General features: G+C 40.3%; 1 protein-coding gene across 1 annotated transcript in view; it reads right to left on the reverse strand.

Annotated features, from left to right (window-relative positions):
• Positions 1-7,083: 7,083 nt before the first annotated feature.
• LOC134814511 (uncharacterized) overlaps positions 7,084-12,894 on the reverse strand; it is a 65,822-nt gene continuing 60,011 nt past the window's right edge. Inside the window, exons 74-85 of the mRNA XM_063822663.1 lie at positions 12,591-12,728; positions 12,238-12,314; positions 11,812-11,956; positions 11,458-11,543; positions 11,091-11,266; positions 10,221-10,309; positions 10,037-10,120; positions 9,372-9,482; positions 8,925-9,030; positions 8,418-8,475; positions 7,904-8,041; positions 7,084-7,653 (exon numbers count right to left, since the gene is read on the reverse strand). Of these exons, the coding sequence (XP_063678733.1) occupies positions 7,549-7,653; positions 7,904-8,041; positions 8,418-8,475; positions 8,925-9,030; positions 9,372-9,482; positions 10,037-10,120; positions 10,221-10,309; positions 11,091-11,266; positions 11,458-11,543; positions 11,812-11,956; positions 12,238-12,314; positions 12,591-12,728 (1,313 nt within the window). The 3' untranslated portion in view covers positions 7,084-7,548. The remainder of the gene's footprint in view (positions 7,654-7,903; positions 8,042-8,417; positions 8,476-8,924; positions 9,031-9,371; positions 9,483-10,036; positions 10,121-10,220; positions 10,310-11,090; positions 11,267-11,457; positions 11,544-11,811; positions 11,957-12,237; positions 12,315-12,590; positions 12,729-12,894) is intronic.

Here is a 12,894-nt window from a genome sequence, read left to right on the forward strand (position 1 = left end):
AAGACAATTTGTCTTCTAAAAGCACCTATTTGGTACTAAAAGATTCGTTTTACCAAGCTGATTACGATCCTGTAAAAATTATTTCAAAAAAAACTGATACTTTTTGAGTTATAGGCATTTTAAGCCTTAAATCTGCCTTTTTTTGCCCTTTTTTACGATGAATTTTACTAAGTCGTTTGAGGCCACATTGCATAGCTTAAAACTCAAAATTGAGAGAAATCCGGTTCCAAAAAGCTTGCCATGATCATCAACTACACTGACAAGAATTTTTGAAGCGATATCTGATGACCTGGGCGGGTGGTGAAATGTACAACTTTGGTGGTAGGCAAAAATCCCAATTTTTCTTTTTTCACCTTGTTCGGTCTGTAACTTGGTCATTTATTGTTCAATTATATAATCCTTTCAATGGCTTCTAGTACGGAGTGTAAGTAATGTTCAGTAAACAAATCAGCCAAAAAAACTTTTTAAATGGCCGAACTATCGGTATTACAGTGACAGACTTCTCCAAATTTTAAAAATTTTCGAAAAAGAAAAATATTTTTTTTCTCGATGAGGGAATATTTAAAAAAATTTTTGAAGGTGTACAATTTTGTTCTTTTTGTCTATTTAAAAATAATATAAAATAAAATCGATGTTCGGAGCAAAAACGGTTTTGGTGTATCTCCCCTTAATATAGCCCTAATAGTAGAGGCTCTTACGGGCATTGTCTGCTCGATACGCTAGGGACCCCAGATACACCTTACTAGACGTATTTTTGACCGTACAATCGATTAAAAGTGGTTTTAAGATGATTAGACTGACTTTTTGGGGGTAAAATCGCAAAAAACCGATTTTTGGGCTAAAAATAGGCCAAAAAACCATGTTTTTTGATATTTTGAACAAGTTAATTTTGTTGGCATGTCGGCAAAACTTGCATGGAGATAGCTAAAACACAGCCGCACAAGATGGTTTAAAAGTTTGAAAAATCCCTCTATTTTTTTGGGGGTAAAAATCCAAAAAAGTGGTAAAAATTTAGACTTTTTTGCTTGAAGTTTGAATAATTTTTTGCAGTTGTATTAAATCAACCCAAAAGTAATCCCATCGTGTTTGCCTAAATTTTTCCTTTCCGAGAAGTACCCACTTCATATACTTTATCAAAGTTTGAATATTGTCACTCCGCAAGCGTTTTTGCCAAATTTTCGACGCGCACTACGCGCAAAAGCATTTAGTTGTTATCAATTGGCATCCGCGCGTTCATCATAAATTTCAAACAGCTATAACTCAGTGAGATTATGTCCGTTCTAGCTCATATTTTCACACCAAATAGAAAACAATGTAATCTTATCGCTGACAAAATATGAATGTAATTACTTTATTTGCCTTAGAGTAATAGACTGTCAAAGTTTAAAACGCGCATTGGTATAGCACGTGACTAATAAGGCCAAATTTATACTTCTTAACATATTATCGATTCTTAGACATCATACTATTGTGTCCAATTAGCGGTTAGGTCTCAGCTCTAAACTCGTAGCAAAAAACACGTCTTTTTGCCCGTAAGAGCCTCTACTTGGTTACTTCGTATAACCGAGCTGCGAAGGATTGACATCGTGAATCAATGTCAGGATTTAAAAGCGCTTAAAAGCGCTTATGATCGCTTTTCTACCTTTTATAAATAAATTAAAAATATGACACTTTTTAAAATCGTATTAACGCTTTTCTCAATATTGTCCATTACAGTTAATGGCAAATGGACTGACCCGGAATAGCGCGCTATTTTGGAACTATTTCATATTTGCTTCTTACTAGGCCGCTAGGCGCTAACCTACGCGCGTTTAAAAGAATTTGCACTTTCATTTTAAAACGTTCACTTTGACAAACCATAACTCTCCACCAATCAAGTCAAATTTCATTTTTAAAATATCAAAAGAAAGTAGAAAATTTCGCCAACACGAAAGGGAATCCCTAGATGGGCTAGTAAAAACGCGATCTTCACCCTCAAAATCGACTTTTAGTTTTAAAACTTCATACATTTTCTGCTGAAATTATAAATCTTATATTGCAAAACATCCCCCAACCTCCCTGCACCTCCCCCTTGTAGGTTTACAACCTACCAGGACGCGCGCCGAGTTGGACTCGTCGACGGTCCAAATCCAATATATGGAACAGATATTTTACGAGTATCTATCACCCGTTAACTCCCCCCTTTCCTTCAGCTTTCTTAGCTGAACTATGAACTCTCAGCTCTTTCGCCCACCCAGGAAACCTTACCGCCTGCCGGGTTCGCTAGAGGTGATCGATTTTCAACAGCACGTTTGTCCTCGCGCGTTGAAAACCGGAAGGTTCTATATATTTTACTTTTGGAGATATACTCCAGACGGTAGGGTTTGCTGGGTCAGCAAAATGTTCGTTTCGTTAAATTAACGTTAGCTTCCCAGGAGCAAACTTTTGGACAAACATTGAACGTAGATTTTGAGTTATCTCGAAAAGGGATGATGATTAATCACTCTACACTTTGACTGTACACTCGACTGTCACGTGACTCTTTATGCGCATGTTATTATATCTCCGCCGAAAGCACACTCCCCAAATTGCGCGCATTGCCGTAACTTCTTTCAAACTTCGCGCTTCGTGAATCGAGATAAATTATTTTGCAATGTATTCAGAATTAATATGTGCACTTATATGAATCACCTGGAATACTTTTGAAAGAGAATAACAAGCTCAAAAATGCTACTGACGTCGCGTATTTCTCCATAAAAAGTACAATAGCGTGGGTAGCTTTAGTCTAGGTGCCTCGAAAGTGATCTTAAACGATTCCCCGTTTAAGTTTGGTCGTGGAGCGTCAACTTAGTGCATAATCAAGGAAGTTATAAACATATTTTATACTATCAAATTGGTTGTAGAGCGATGTTGTCATACGTTGTATGACCCGCCGCGCACGAAGTGCGTGGCTCCCCCTGTATCGTTAGGACCATAGTGAAACGACCGTGGGGGTCGCAACGTGATACAAGAGCGATGCACTACTGGGCCGCGCTGCGCATCAAATAATTCTTCTCGCAACCATCTCACATCTTCGGTAGATCGGCGAAATGATGACATACATTGCATGCCACTTTTCGCGCGCGAAGCGCGCGCCGCCGAAAATATATTTATATATTATCTCTGATATTGGGATACGAAACATGTATCAAGCGAAATGCACCACTGGGCCTTAGGATTGACATCGTGAATCAACATTATGTTGTTTCTTGTATCACGTTGTGACCCCCACGGTCGTTTCGCGTCTAAATTTCTTCGAAGCGCCGCTTTCTTCTCGAAACACGTTATTACATATTAACAATGGACAACCATTCGCGCGTGAAAAGAGGTATGCAACGTATGTGTATCAAATTTAGGCGCCGATATTTATAGGCGCCGATATTTATAGTTATATTGCAGTGGTTAAGGGGTTTTCCAAACTCCAGGGGCTCGTGAAGTGTCTTACACAACCTCTCCGAGCCCAAGATCCGTAGTGCGTGGTGAAGAGCCACACCCTTCTCGAGGTGCCACTGTTAAGCTTAGTAGCCTGTTCTGGGTGATTCCAGTTAAAACAGGTGAACGGTAACAGAACACTGCGGCTCTAGACCAGTACAGGTCGAAAAATATAACCGGGAAATCTGTCTCGTTAGGACTGCATGCAGTTCATCGGGTGCGAAGGGCCAGCATCCCTTCCACCTCAAATAACAACGCTACTGAAACAACACACACATCAAATGGACGGAGTGCTACTTCCAATTCAAGGACGGATGGTTCCAGCATGACGGAGGCTGGGCAAAGCCTACGGGACCCCAGTCGCCTGATGAGAAGAGGGGGTACTCGTCATCCGACCAGATTTATTAGTCAACAGATCATCCATGTTGACCCTGCTTCCAACAAATCCAATCCAGTAAATTATTGCAAACAGTTTTTACGTTTTGGAACATGGAACGTTCTATCTCTTGTCAGCTCATCTACACAGCTCTACCAACTTAGTAAAAACATTGATCAGTACAGATTGGATCTTTTGGGGATCACCGAGACTCACATGCCTGGATCTGGCACCACTCTACTGGACAATGGCAGTCTACTCATCCATTCCGGTAGAGTCGACGGGATCAAGAGACAGGGAGTCGGTCTCAGTCTTTCAAAACGAATCAGAAACTCCCTGATATCGTTCACTCCCACATCGGAGCGGGTTTTAACTGCTAGGCTGCATAGTAAGCAAATCAACATCTCTGTTGTTGTGGCCTATGCTCCAACTGAGGGTGCAGAGGAGAGTGAGAAAGATAAGTTTTATAGGACACTCACAGATACATTTGATGGGCTACCTCGTCACGATATCAAGTTACTGCTCGGCGATTTTAATGCAAAAGTAACATCAGGCAGATATGGAAGTGAAGCGGTCATCGGTGGGGAATCACTCCATAGCTCATCAAATGACAACGGGACAAGACTTGTGGATTTCTGTGCGACGAACCAGCTTGTCATCGGGGGAACTCTCTTCGAGCACAAGAACATTCACAAGGGAACATGGCGGTCCCCCAACGGGCTCACCGTCAATCAGATAGATCATATCTGCATTGGAAAGCGGTTTCGTCAGTCACTTTTTGATGTTAGGGTATGTCGCGGGGCAGACATCGGCTCCGATCATTATCTGGTTCTAGGACTGCTGAAAATCAAACTTCAGTCAGTGACAAAGATCAACGCCAACAGGCCCAATGTGCCTGCCATTGAGCGCCTGAGGGATAGTACTACGGTTTTAGAGTACAATGTGGCTCTTCAAAACCGATTTACAAGTCTGGATAGTGAGGTCGACCTCGAGGATATGTGGCGTAATCTCAGTCAGACCGTCACTGATGTCTCACTGGAGGTACTAGGCAAAAGACCCCGGAAGGCAAAGGAGCAACACCTGTCACGGAAGACCAAGGATTTATTGACTCAGCGGGCACAGTTTAAGCGCAAAGACCCAAACTCGGACACTAACAGGTCAGAGTATTCTAAACTTAATAAGTTAGTCAAGAAAAGCAGCAAGCTAGACGACAATAACTGGGCAGTTAGAGTAGCTACTGATCTTGAGGAAGCAGCGAGCAAAGGTCAGCAGCGTGAGGTATGGGCAAAGATCAAGAAGATCTCTGGTAAGAACAAGAAGCCTCAAGCATCTTGTGTCCGGGACAAGGACGGTAGGAAGATCACGGATCCCCAACAGCAGAGGGATAGGTGGAAGGAGCACTTTACTGAACTTCTGAACCCCCCATCATCAAGTGTCAACCTTGCCGACCTTGATACAGTACCACCCCAACCCCACTTTAACTCTCTCTCTTGTTCGGATGGACCACCCACCAGAGACGAGATTAGTTATTCCCTGACAAAGCTTAAGAACAACAAAAGCCCAGGAGTGGACGGGATAACTAACGAGCAACTGAAGTATGGTGCGAGTGCTCTAGTTGATCAACTAGAGTGTCTATTCAAGAAAGTGTGGGAAGAAGAGACTGTTCCTGAAGATTGGTTAAAGGGTGTGATCATTGTTATTGGGAAGAAAGGAGACACTTCAGTCTGCGGGAACAACAGAGGGATCACCTTAAGGTCTACAGCATCCAAGCTTTTTCAGATGATTCTTCTTAAGCGGTTACATGCTGGTATGGAGTGTCTCCTCAGGGAGAATCAGTGCGGATTTAGACAGAACCGCTCATGTATTGATCAGATTTATTCTCTCCGAACTATTATTCATAACTGTCTTGAGTTTAACATTCCTCTCTACATTAATTTTGTGGATTTCAAGGCAGCGTTCGATTCTATCAGAAGGGACTTTATTTGGTGCAGTATGAGACACTATCGGCTGCCTGAAAAATATGTCAGAATATTTCAGTCATTTTTTGGGGGTACCATGAGTGCCGTGAGGGTTAATGGGGAGCTGACAGACTGGTTTGATGTTAACTCAGGCACAGGTCAGGGTGACATTCAAGCACCTCCTGTCTTTAATTTCTGCCTAAACTTTTCTGCATTTCTGGCTGAGACCAACAAGATCATCAGTCAAGGCGCAGTGCTGCAGAAAGAGATATTATGGACAACTCAGGGGAAGGCCTACAGGAATCAACTGATCTATTAGTTCATTACAGCTCCTACGCTGGGCTCAGAATAAATGCAAAGAAGACCCAATGCATGGCTGTAAGCAAGTGCGCCTCCCAGCGACCTTTCATCAAGGATGATTGTATTGAGCTGTCGGTTGAGGGTGAACCCGTCGAGCAGGTTAGCAACTTTGTCTACCTGGGTGCAACTATTAGTGGGGATGGGACAATCAACAGAGACCTGGATGTCCGTATCCAGAAGGCTAATGGCGCCTTTCATCAGCTCTGGAACATTTGGAATAGCAGAACTATAAAGACTCCAACCAAGATCAGGATCTATAGGGCTGCTGTCCTCACCATCTTGTTGTATGGAGCTGAAGTCTGGAACACCACCAAAAAGCAGATGAAACGTTTCGAGGTTTTCCATCAAACCTCCTTGAGAAGGATCCTTAGGATTAAATGGTTCTTTCATGTAACCAACGACGAAGTTCTTAGGAGGGCTGGCATCAAGTCAGTTGAGACTTTCATCAGTGCTGCCAGGCTACGTTGGTATGGACATGTAGTTAGAATGCCAGACTCTAGACTACCGAGGTTTCTGTTGAACTGGAAGCCAAACTATGGAAAGAGGTCAAGGGGCAGACCCCGTAAGAACTGGAAGTCCTGCGTACTCGAAGATGCTGCTAAGTTTACAGGTGTTGAAAACATCGACAACGACACAACAGAAGCTTTGGCTACCAACCGAGTACAGTGGAGACATATGTTACGCCGCCAACGCGATGTGTGTGATGCAGGCCACTCCAACGACTAGGAGGAGACCTTACCATGTAACATGTATGTGTATTGCAGCTATGTATAGGACTCTTTCACAAGAAATAAACGAACACGCAGGTACTCGGACAGGTCTAAATCTAATCGCGGTTAAAGGAACCAGTCAAAATATTGGGAACGAAAAATGTTGTGAAAGCGAAGAAAATACTCCCGCATTTTAGACGCAAATATCTACGAATTCTATCTGATATAACAAAATTTAAATTCTAACAAATTGTAAAGCAGCCCTTTATCGAAAGAAAATATCATCTAAAAGCGATAAAACTGTTAAAAATAACTGAACATAAAATATCGGAGATATATTTAGTTTGTATCCACAATGTATACAGTTTGTATAAAAATATTTGCATATTATCAAGAAACACACCATAAGGCTACATCACAATTCAATATCATAAATACAATAATCTGTCAGTCTGAACAAACTAGGGTCACAATAATGACGTCAAGCTGTTACTGATGATGTCACGTGTTTGGTCATGACGTCATAGTCATACTGATACTATTGTCTTTCCCGGGTCGTATATTTGGGAAAAAAGGGAAATTCCAAGGACCAGCCCGCCATTATTTCCTCGTGTAACTGTGCTCACTTATTATGTCACTAAAAACTGATGACGTCACGTGAAGATCAATGAGGTCACGTGATGATGTGGTGACGTCATATTTTGTCGTTGTCAAATATGCTAGTGTCGTGCTCGTCATCAGACACCTCGTACTCGTTCTCATAACCTTGTAGTGACACTTCCATGTTATAATCCTCCACCTGAAAGGAAAACATCATCGTAAAGTTCTGGATTCTGGACTGATATCTTGTATCTATTTTAGTTTCAACTTATTTGAAGAACAATTTGAAGAACAATTTTCGATTGAAGTTATCACCTTTTATCACTTCAAATGCAAAGCAAGTGGCTTCACTACTACTTTTCTGAAATTCACGATCTTGTAAAGTTGTACGAGCTCAATTTTCAGCTCTATTAACACAGGGCCCGTTAATAAATAATAATGAAGCTCACGTTTTCAGCACCGCTAGTAGTTAGAGGGGGTGGGAGGTGGACGAGTCTGTCTGAGGGGTTGTCTAACTGATCGTCAGGATCAAACTCATAGACCGGGTTATCGTATGTTACATCTCCCATGTTCTCCATCAGGACCTGCTAAAGGTGGGGTTGGTTAATGGCTACTAAATGTTGTGCTGTAGATTCACATAGCCATGAGTCTACGCGTACTGCGTGACGCGCTTGTTTCAGCTTCGGCGGTCGCGCGCTACTGCAAGTGCAAGCGAGAGGGCTCTGGTTAGAGCAATGTTGTAGACAATGTTTTTGGGCGAAGCTTGCTCCAGAAATTTTTATAAGTGCTTATTGTGAAACGAGGGAATATGGGAAAAGTAAAGTGAAAATTTGGAGCAGTCAGTTTAGTGTTGTATCAGTATATTAGGACAAATCGAAATTATTGTAGCGAGATGCGCTACTGTGCCGCGCCGAGCTGCGATGAATTGACATCGTCAATTAACGAAATTATTGATTAACTCACGTGATCGTTCCTCCGTAATCGCTCATATGGGAGGAAAGTGAAACCTCTCCTCTTTAACCTGCATAAAATAAGAAGTATTATTTGGTATATTATAATAGTAACCTCTCCTCTTTAACCTGCATAAAATAAGAAGTATTATTTGGTATATTATAATAGTAACCTCTCCTCTTTAACCTGCATAAAATAAGAAGTATTATTTGGTATATTATAATAGTAACCTCTCCTCTTTAACCTGCATAAAATAAGAAGTATTATTTGGTATATTATAATAGTAACCTCTCCTCTTTAACCTGCATAAAATAAGAAGTATTATTTGGTATATTATATTATAATAGTATTATAATATTATATTATAATGGTAACCACTTTGGAAATTAAGAAATACATCTATTGGAAAAAACATACTGCGTAGTTTAAAAAATTGGAAAAAATATAAAAATCTTTTAAAAGGACGCAGTCGGAGACATTTTAATGCTGATGAAAAACTGATGTATCAGTGAAACTTACCGAACGAAGATTACTATGGCTACTAAAATTACAATGATCGCTATCCCACTGATCACACCGGCCACTAGCGACGTTTTGGACGAGGTGGAGGCGAGCGTTTCTGGGTCTGCAATTAGTAAATCAATTAGCAAATCAATTAGTAAATCAATTAGTAAATCAATTAGTAAATCAATTAGTAAATCAATTAGTAAATAAATAAGTTAATCAAATAGTAAACCAATTAGTAAATCAACTAGCAAATAAATAAGTTAATCAATTAGTAAACCAATTAGTAAATCAATTAGTAAATCAATTAAAAAATATTGAATATACAGACAAAAGCAAAAAAAGAAAAATCGTGTGCAAGTGTTTAATTTTATGTTTTTAAATCTCTACGTTGTGGTCATCAAAAACATGCTGAACAACAAACTAAATCACATTACGAATTATCACATATCACAAACGTACCAAAAACGCATAAAGCTGGATCCATTATTGCGATTTTCTTCACTTTTTCGTATTGTCCCGTACTAGCGTACTCTAGTCGAGCGTGGTAGAGCTTTTTCCGCTTTGTACTACCTGAGTTATAGTGACGTAACGGTACGTGGTGTTGTGATGACGTCACGTGGTGTTGTGATGACGTCACGTGGTGTTGTGATGACGTCACGTGGTGTTGTAATGACTTCACGTGGTGTTGTGATGACGTCACGTGGTGTTGTAATGACTTCACGTGGTTTTATGATGACGTCACGTGGTGTTGTGATGACGTCACGTGGTGTTGTGATGACGTCACGTGGTGTTGTGATGACGTCACGTGGTGTTGTGATGAAGTCACGTGGTGTTGTAATGAAGTCACGTGGTGTTGTGATGACGTCACGTGGTGTTGTAATGAAGTCACGTGGTTTTATGATGACGTCACGTGGTGTTGTGATGACGTCACGTGGTGTTGTTATGAAGTCACGTGGTTTTATGATGACGTCACGTGGTGTTGTAATGACTTCACGTGGTGTTGTGATGACGTCACGTGGTTTTATGATGACGTCACGTGGTTTTATGATGACGTCACGTGGTTTTATGATGACGTCACGTGGTGTTGTAATGACTTCACGTGGTGTTGTAATGACGTCACTTACCTTCAATATCTGCAGATCGTATTGCTCTAGTAACTACATCTCCGTGTTTGTCAGCGGCTACCCAGTAGAATGTGTCTCCAATAACTGTAATAAAGTCGTGAAGGTCATGTAGCAGCATTGCAATCAATGAGAGTGGAATTAAAATAAATATCAAAGTGAAAGTGAAAGTGAAAGTGAGATCTACCTGCCACAGCTGGTTGACTAGGTTGACCATCCCCATAGGTGATGTGAGTTACCGGATCTTTACCCTCCAGATCAGTCTTTATAACAGAACTGCAATGAAAACAATTATAATCGTTTAACTGTGATACAGCAAGGTGGGGCGACAGTAAATTGTACCCCAGATTAAAAGTTATCCAAAAATAACATCCTCGCCCTGTACTACGTTTAATATCATAATTTAAATTGGGGGGGGGGGGGGGGGGGGGGGGGGGCCAACCATATTAAAGTATATTAAATTCTTAATCGATTCCAAAAAGTTCTTGAAAAAATATTGAAAACTGATGGAGTTATTTCAATTTTAATGAAGTCATTTTGGCTTGTATTCCGAACAGAGATATTATGTGCAATTTTCCCAATTTTGTTCATGGAGGTCTTTTTACTTAGTATCCACTATATTCAACAAACACTGAGTTATATCTTTCACATAGAGTTAGTCTCATTAAAAAATATTGAAATTTTATCGAATTTGGGCAAAAGCGAATTTGGGCAAAAGCGTATGCCCAAATATGGGCATATTTTTTAAAGCTCATAGCTCAGCCAATTTTTGACCAATCTGGATGGAAATTCATGTACTAGTCCTAAAACAGGCTTATCTTGCGAATCTGAGTGAAAAATATAGTTCATCATGTAAATCTTAACGAAGAATATAAATCTTCTAATTGTAGGTATATTAAAGTATATTAAAATGTAGGATTTTTTCCGATTTTGACCCGGGGATATACTTTAATATACTTTAATATGGTTGGCCCCCCCCCCCCCCCCCCCCCCCCCCCCCAAATTTAGAACAAAAAACACTCTGAGGTAAAAATCAAGGGTTTAGCAATGAACTAACCTGGATGTTGCCAGATACAAGGTTTTAGTTCTGGGGTCTGAAGTGACAGCATGAACCTTGTAACCACCACCATCTAACGCTGTGTAGATTACCTTACAGGCTTTACCTTCCAATAAGCATCTCTTAACACTCCCATCAGCCATGGTGTAGTACATGAACTGATAGTTGCTGTGTAGCTGTAGGAGGGTGTTGGGAGTTAGGCAGACAGACAGACAGACAGACAGACAGACAGACAGACAGACAGACAGACAGACAGACAGACAGACAGACAGACAGACAGACAGACAGACAGACAGACAGACAGACAGACAGACAGACATACAGACAGACAGACATACAGACAGACAGACAGACTATTGGTATTTACCCAGAGTGATGTAATGGGTTCCTTTTCCGTAAGAAGATCCTGGTAATCGAGAAGATGTTTCACTTTCCGCCGTTTTATCGTGTACCCTGGCCAATGAATCAGTCAGTTTTAATTACTGTTCTGATAGCATAAACACTAAACAGCATATAATTACAGTGTTCAATCTCCTATAATATCTCATCATCAGGCTCTCTTGGTTTTCATATGAAATAAGGTAAATATAATGACTAATAAGTAATTTTCACGATTTCACACCCTCAAAACATTGTAAAATAAGAACTATAAGATCGAAAGATGTAAAACGGAACAGTACTAAAAACAACAAAATAAGAAACAATCTATGATGACACTGACCTTGCGGTGTATGCAAAACGTAGTAAAGACGCTCGTCAAGCCAGTCATAAGCCAAGTCCACAATCCCGGATACGTTAACTAATTTCTCCCGGAACAACTGTTCAACCTCCTCGTTATCAGTTCCTACTTTGTGTATCACAAACACCTGTTATCAAGGTCAGTTTAGTTAGTAGAGTTTAAAAACAGCGTAAATTATAACCCAAGTAGCAGCATTGTTTCAGAAAATCAGTAAACAGTAAACAGTAAACAGTAAACAGTAAACAGTAAACAGTAAACAGTAAACAGTAAACAGTAAACAGTAAACAGTAAACAGTAAACAGTGAACAAATAAACCAGTTTTATATATTTAGATCACTAATAAAATTGTGTTAAAATATATAACTAGATAATAGTTATTTGTGAACAGAAAGTGGCCGTATTGTTAACCTCATTAGAGATGCCGTCCGAGTAGTAGGTTTGGTTGGTAAGGGCGTTGACGGCCAGGGATGAGGTCTGCTGGACGTCTGAAGGGAATTTGTTAAGAAGGAGGGGGAAAGTCTGTTCTAGGTTAGGATAGATATTGTCCCCCTATTTCTAACAAGCCTCTTTCTAACGAGGCTAGTTTTTAGACCACAAAGTTTTTAGACTTGGGTCGTCTGGTTTTCATAAAGAGTAATATGCTGTTCGTAAATGAAGTCACGTGGTTTGGTGATGAAGTCACGTGGTTTTGTGATAGAGTCACGTGGTTTTGTGATGAAGTCACGTGGTTTTGTGATGAAGTCACGTGTTATAATACTCACAAGATTGAGCTATCGTAGAGACGTAAGGAACGGCAGCTTCAAGGGTTCTGTAGATGATAGAGTTGGTGGTTGCTATTATCAGAGCACTTGGGGAAATTGTACAGATCTTTTTACCGAAGTCTTCTCGTGCCACTTGACCTGAAAGAGATATAATATATAGCTGGTGGAAACTAATTAAACGAATATAAACAATGGAAACTAATATAAACGTGTTAAAGTGATGTTATGGTTGCCAGAAATAAAACAGTCGAACATAGATATAATTCATTAGCCTGCATCATAACTAAGTGCTGATAGATATTAG

Source organism: Bolinopsis microptera, chromosome 4 (assembly GCF_026151205.1).
Source record: "Bolinopsis microptera isolate Bmic1 chromosome 4, MBARI_Bmic_1.0, whole genome shotgun sequence".
In the NCBI taxonomy this organism is placed as follows: domain Eukaryota; kingdom Metazoa; phylum Ctenophora; class Tentaculata; order Lobata; family Bolinopsidae; genus Bolinopsis; species Bolinopsis microptera.